The sequence below is a fragment of the Scophthalmus maximus genome, chromosome 1 (genome assembly GCF_022379125.1).
Source record: "Scophthalmus maximus strain ysfricsl-2021 chromosome 1, ASM2237912v1, whole genome shotgun sequence".
Taxonomy (NCBI): Eukaryota; Metazoa; Chordata; class Actinopteri; order Pleuronectiformes; family Scophthalmidae; genus Scophthalmus; species Scophthalmus maximus.
Window position 1 is genome coordinate 437,501 of NC_061515.1, and position 7,500 is coordinate 445,000.

At 44.3% G+C, this 7,500-nt stretch overlaps 1 protein-coding gene across 4 annotated transcripts in view; it reads right to left on the reverse strand.

Annotated features, from left to right (window-relative positions):
- cdk14 (cyclin-dependent kinase 14) overlaps window positions 1-7,500 on the reverse strand; it is a 96,579-nt gene that overhangs the window by 52,986 nt on the left and 36,093 nt on the right. For all 4 annotated transcript variants that reach the window (XM_035626555.2, XM_035626566.2, XM_035626575.2 and 1 more), the window contains one exon: window positions 5,441-5,503. In XM_035626555.2, coding sequence (XP_035482448.1) covers window positions 5,441-5,503 — 63 coding nt within the window. The remainder of the gene's footprint in view (window positions 1-5,440; window positions 5,504-7,500) is intronic.

The window sequence follows — 7,500 nt, forward strand, 5'->3', positions numbered from 1 at the left end:
GGTCGCTGTGGCCGACGACAGGTCGCCGACGACAGGTCGCCGTGGCCGACAACAGGTCGCCGACGACAGGTCGCCGACGACAGGTCGCTGACGACAGGTCGCTGACGACAGGTCGCCGTGGCCGACAACAGGTCGCCGACGACAGGTCGCCGACGACAGGTCGCCGACGACAGGTCGCTGACGACAGGTCGCTGTGGCCGACGACAGGTCGCCGACGACAGGTCGCCGTGGCCGACAACAGGTCGCCGACGACAGGTCGCCGACGACAGGTCGCTGACGACAGGTCGCTGACGACAGGTCGCTGTGGCCGACGACAGGTCGCTGACGACAGGTCGCCGTGGCTGATGACAGGTCGCCGACGACAGGTCGCTGACGACAGGTCGCTGACGACAGGTCGCTGTGGTCGACGACAGGTCGCTGACGACAGGTCGCCGTGGCCGACGACAGGTCGCCAACGACGGGAGACGGGGGAAGGCAGCGTGGCCACTGAACCACGACTCAGAGGGATTGAGAAACACACGTTTTCATCATCCATCACCAAAGACACGAGAACGGCACTATTACTTCCGGTCTGTGCGATCACATAGAGGAGAGTTGTTGGCCTTCTGTGTTGATAAAACCTTAAATATTGAAAAATGATTACGTGTTAAACGTCCACTAGTGTCGCTCAATGAGGTCAAAGTGAAACATTTTGCTAAGGTTCACTTTACATATAAATGAATAAATTAACAAATAAATATACTTTACAGGACAAAACTGATCACAGCCCTTTGCAACATTGTTTAAATGTTAAACGATTCAAAGTTTGTACCAGAACTTGTTTTGTTTTTAAGTGGAAGCACGCAGGATATTTAATAAAAAGATACATTTATGTATTTATGCATACTCCAGTAAAGTGTCTTCTGCTGTTTTCAAACATGAATATCATAACCCCCCAAGCACAGTCAGCTCTAAAACAGAAAATGTTTGGTTTTGCATCTGAGATCTGATTTAATTCTTTTTAAACGTGTCAATCAACAAATAGCGAGGATCCGCCGTTCGTTTCTTTGTTCCAGCGTTCCCCTCGCATCGCTCCGGAGCAGTCGTGACCAATTAGGCCGATTGAACGAAGAGGACGTCCAATCAGGGACGAGCCTCCAGTCGGGAGTCACCGGTGGTCAGCGGTTTACTGTACCGGCTCTCAGCAGGTGAGAGATGAACTGCAGCCTGGAAAATTATCATGGGAACTGTGTGTTTACGAAACAGCCTCGGCGCCGTAGAAGTGAAGCCGCGAGGCGATAAACAGAAGAGAGAAGAAAAGAGTCTTTTGTTCTCTGCAGTCAGTTCTTTCATCCCGACATCACACCGGCTTCCACTGGAAACATCTGAACGTCCATTTGCATTCTAATATTTGAGGAAGTGAAGTGCTGAGGGCAGTTTGAGGAGACTTTTACATAAATAACAATGAGAACAACAACAACAATAATAATAAATATATTCATGAGATGTAGGGTTACACTTGTTCAACAGATGGCGTGCTGGTGATGCTCCTCGCTGCGTTTGGTCATGATATGAGTAATTAGCATATATGCTATAGGCCACGCCCACTTTAACGAATCAAGATGGCGCCTGTCTGTCATCAGATATGACAAGACGTTATTTTACTTACGAAATACTGTGAAAACAAAACTATAGTTTATCACATCAACAAAGAGAACATAGAGTTCTTTCTCTAGTGTGTGTGTGTGTGTGTGTGTGTGTGTGTGTGTGTGTGTGTGTGTGAGATGTCTCAGTTTAATCACGATACATTATTCGCTCATAACTGCAGCAGAAATAAGCCACACGATCATAGTTAAATCAGCTATTAACATCGTCTATCAGCTGAGGAGCGACCTCGCTGCCTCCTCCACCATCCGTCATCTGAACACCAATAAAAACCCACTGTCCGTTCTCTTCTCATGATGACACTCACAGAGAGAGACAGAGAAGTGTTATGAAAAATGCACGGATCAGATTCGTCGTTATAGATAGATATTTGTCTGATATTCAATGAGCTGCGAAGTCATGAGCCGACTGGGTCAAAGTGTCAGCAGCAGACGGAGGCTCGTTTATACAGAACACAGGAAAAAAGAAAGATACTGGTTCAAAACGTGGTCGACGCTGAACTGACGAGTTGAAAGGAGCCGACGACCACCGTCCACGAGCGGTGGTTTAGTGACATTTACGATATTTTTTATTTGCTAACAACCCACTAATACTACTGGGTCAAATTTACCCATAACACCACAAATGTACCTCTTTTAATAAGAATTTCAACAAAAGAAAGATTCATTATAGTCAGTAGACTCACATCATGCACCTTCGCATTCGCTGACTAATCCCTAAAGCAACGTTTTATGGAAATGAGTAAAAAGTGAAGGAGAGCTCAAATAAAAGGAAGTGAAATGGAGTGAAAATATCCGACCATCTGCAGCAGCCATGAACACATCACGTATCATCACATCACGTATCATCACATCACGTATCATCACATCACGTATCATCACCACTAGGACGGGTGTCCTTAATGTCCTGAGTCGACACACCAGCACAGAGGCACTGACCACACACACACACACACACACACACACAGACACACACACAGACACACACACACACACAGACACACACACAGACCCACACAGACACACACACACACAGACACACACACAGACACAGACACAGACACACACAGACACACACACAGACACACGCACACACAGACACACACACACAGACACACACACAGACACACACACACACACAGACACACACACAGACACACACACACACACAGACACACACACACACAGACACAGACACACACAGACACACACACACACACACACACAGACACACGCACACACAGACACACACACACACAGACACACACACAGACACACACACACACACAGACACACACACACACACACACACACACACACACACACACACACACACACACACACACAAACGCCTATAAAGCCGCAGTTATGGCCAGAATTGCGTTGGCTTGTGTTTTCCTGTAATGAGCAGCTGTGTAGTTGTACTGCAGGGCCTCTGTGTGTGTGTTTGTGTGTGTGTGTGTGTGTAAATATAGTACTGCGTAGACCGAGTGTCTTTCATGTCCCTCATATATGTTTCTTTTTTGCACTTATTAAATCTATATTTGGTCAAAGTGCAGCCTGGAGGATGGAGCAGCAACATGGAAGGAGCCTGGAGGAGGGAACAGTGTTTATAACGTCTACATACTAATATTCCTGTTATTTGGAAAAATGACAATATTCTGAAATGAATGCAGGCATAAACAGCATATTTCTCACGGATATTATCGAATTTGGCATTTTTACTAATTAATCATTTACAAATAGGACGTAGACTATGCTGATATTTTTTGCCTATAGGGAGCATTCTTTTGACATGAATATGGCACATTTAGAATAAGTGTGCTCACATGATTCAGTCTAAAAAAACAGGGTCTTAAAATGATGATAATATTGTTTATCGCAATCATTTCTTGGACAATATATTCTGCAACATTAGTAGTAATCATAACAGGCCGAGTTATAGCAACACAGTGACAGTGGTTTAGTTATTAGTGTGATTCTGAATGTGGTCTTCGTACTGTACGTCACCGTGTGGTCGACTCCGCTGTAATCACCTGTCCTCCGCAGTGACACGACACCGATGACTACACCGACTTCAGGAGCTGCTAATGTAACAGCAGAGTCAGAGACGCTAGATGTTGTTTGGTTTCGCGGACGTGTTCTGTGGATGTCAAACCTCCAGTCGACCTATGGAGACGTCACTGAGACGGACCGTAATCCGATGGGAAGACACCTCGGATGAGGTCATACTCACTTTGTGTTCAATTAGAGCGCGGCGCTAACAAACTGCAGCACGACTGAGAGGGAAGTTAATGGAGCTGAGACGAGACGGTTTCCAATAGATTTCACTCTGGCTCATCAGACAGACACGTCTCACACACACACACACACACTTCTGGTTCTTGACCAATGAATCTATTAGCAGAGGGCGTCTCGTGTTGATTTGATGCAGCACCAGCAGAGGCGACCTCATGAAGACCCACTAACAACAACACAATAACCCTCTGTCATGGCTCAGATCAACACATTAATATACATAAGCTAAAGGTCGGTAAGACACATCGTCATACTTGATGAAAATGAGCAAGATTGTCAAGATTATTTGATACAATGTGCATTTCAGAATAGAAACTGAACGATCACGTATACTGATCATTAATATTCACGTTTGATTCACTGCTGCAGTGTCCATCAAGCTGGTGTGACATCATCACAGCTTGAGATAAGATAAGATAAGATAATCCTTTATCCGTCCTACAACGGGGACATGTGGGTGTTACAGCAGCAGAATAGAAGAGAAAGGCAAATATGTCCAAATATAAATTATAAATACTATATACAGAGCAGTAACAATAATTGCACATGGAGAATAAAGTATTGCACAGTGAAATTCATATTGAATATTTTGTGCATGATTACAGGGATCTGTGTCTGTCGATTTGTTCTCCACAAGCGCTGATTATTAAAACATGTCAACAGTTTTTCCTCTCTATCATTTGCAGAAATATCTTGTAAAATGTTTTTTCAGACCATATTTTTGACCTCGAGCTTCAAAAGTTAATCATCTGAAGCAAAACAAATTTCAATATAAGTAATGAAACAATTAAAGTAATTTTAAGTTATAAAAAATGTATATTATTTAATATCTTAACATTGTAACAATTGACGTTGCGACGTCTCTTATATTTTTATGACAGTTCATCAACACTTCTGTTCCATTCTGACGACACTCAGTTCAATTCACCGAGAAGAAAAAGAAAATGCCAGACTCATTGTGATGAATTATTACATCCGCCACATTAATGCCGGGTCGTCGCGACGCGTTACGTGACCGAGCACAAACTAACGGAGCCACGCGAGTCCTTCATCTCAGAATAATCCCTGATTATTCACGAGGCTGCTGTCAGAAGGAAAGCACACATTATCACTTATGTAAATCCTGGGTGGCGAAAAGGTTTTCAGAGTAAGTCTGAACAGACCCCAGTCACATGACCTTGTCACACGTGTTTCAGATCACTACTGTGTGACAGAGCTACACCCTCACCAAGGTTCACGTCAGGTAGTGATGCACGTGACATGAGGACGACGGGAATAGATTAGTAAGACAGATAAAATGATCCCTTCTGGTTAAAGGTTAAATCAAGGAGGTTTAACTTGGTTCACATACGCAGGCGATTAAAGCTTTGGTCCTTTGTTTTGTCAGACCTTGACTACTGCACTTCCACTCGAACAGTTCTTTTCATGTCATTTTCTAGAAGAGTTTGTTTCATGATTAGTCTGTAGGACGATGTGCGTCATGATCCAACATACTGTACCTTCACATTGTCTGGATGCAGACCCCCGGGGTGTCTGTCCATGTACTGACACAGGTCTGTGTGCTGCAGAATCAAACCACAAACAGGAACATGTTAAGACAGTTACATGAAACAGGTTTTATGAAAAGTGAGCTGAGAGTCTGTCAGAAAGCCTCCATCCATCGACATGTGGCCTCCAGCTTCACCTGCATGTGTTGTACCAGACGCCTGATATTAACATGAACATTCAGACAGATGCTCAACATCGATACCACGTGTCTCCTCGTTCTCTCCTCGGTCCTTTGTGCTCGTGAGCTTCACCCTCCGTCCTCCGTCAGTCGATCATCATCAGATCTCAGAGGAGAACAATGGACGGATGTTTCCACTTTGAACAAACCCTCTGTCCGTCAAACGGCACAGAGCACACGACCACGTGCAAACACTTACACCTGTCAAACCTCTCCACCGGAATCCTATGAATATGAATGTTACCTTACATTAAGCACATTAAGACTTTTCCTTAAAATGGGAAACCTTTAATGTAAGATAACGTTCATAATTAGAGGACACGTGAAAGTGTTCATAACGAAGCATATGTGAGGGACATTTGGTGATAACTGATCGCTGCTTTGTCACATTAGTCCCTTGCTGACATCTTCCTTCTTGTACCTGACCTCCCTCCGAACCCTGACGGATCTCTCCTTCCTCAGAGCTCCGCCCCCGTCGCACCAGATCTGACCCGACACGTGTTCTGTCCTCCGACGACGACGACGTCTCATCAACCGCAGCAGAGACGGAAAACTTCGGCCTCGCTCAGCCTTCCACGATCGGAAAGACTGACCTGAATATTCACGTGAGTTTGCAGATGTGCGACGAGACAACAGAGGACACGGACCTTCCTATAAAAGTTTCTACTATCAGCGTCTTTGGAAATTTCTTTCCAGAAAACCTGAGCAGTATTTTCTAATATTAACTGGTGAATATGTTGTTGATTACGTTTGTTTTGTCCCTCGGGCGGAAATTCTATATTGTTGTTTTTACTTACTTTTTAATCAGATTTATAAAAGATTAATGAAACTCTTCATCTCAAGAGGAAAATGTTTCAGAATCATGTCAGGACGAGAAGACGAGCGTGTCTCACTGTCACTGAGATCCTGCTCTGTCTCCTGCTCGTCTCTTTCATTCAACGCTCTGTTCCTGACATGTTCCTTCTCTCCAGATCCAGATTCATCGTTAAATAAGATCCTTGTGAGACTGGGAGATGCTTGGCCTTGTTTTGGATCCTGACAAGTGGGTTAGAAAGTGCGTCTCGTCCTCTGAGACGCAGCGAGGCGGTTCACTCCGACAGCTCTTCTCTGATTGGAGCGTCGGGTTCTTCATTTAGAACATTCTGTCTCTTTCATGGAGCCAAGCTTCGTGTATTGATCTTCATTTTTTTCGTGCTTTTGATGAATCAGATCCCGTTTGTTTCAGAGTTCCTGTCCTTCAGGAACACGTAGTCCAGCCTGATTCATGCTGAGAAAAGCCCCTTTGACCTCGGACACGTTCACTGACGCCATGTTTCCCACTATCACTGTCACAGTTCTTGGTACAGAAGCACGGACCTGCTGGAAGCCTGAGGCACGGCTTCTGTATTAATGAGGGTTAGGGCTTCGTTTTCACTGGCTGAGACAAATCACCAATTGATTTTTCAGAACTGGTTGAACTGGGTCAACAGCTACAGTTGCTCCGTTCTATAGTAGAAGAAATGTGTAAAAGGACATAGAGGAATTCAGAAAATTAGAGAATAGGTACTATTAAAGTTTGCGTTTATCGTATATATGCTTATGTTAAGCATTTTGTAAAGGTTATATTTTAATAAGGCTCGGCCTCATAGGTTTCTCCAAGTTGTCATTTTTATTCCGTAGTCTCACAGTTGCCAAGTGTCTCAAGAAGAGCACGACAACAATCAATCATTTACAGCACAGCTGGATATGAATGGAATATGACTTGAGCATCCCACTACGGTTTTCATTTGTTTGGTTCTGGAGGTAGATCGGATCATATCACTGACGTGACGTAACTTCATGTGATTTAAAAAG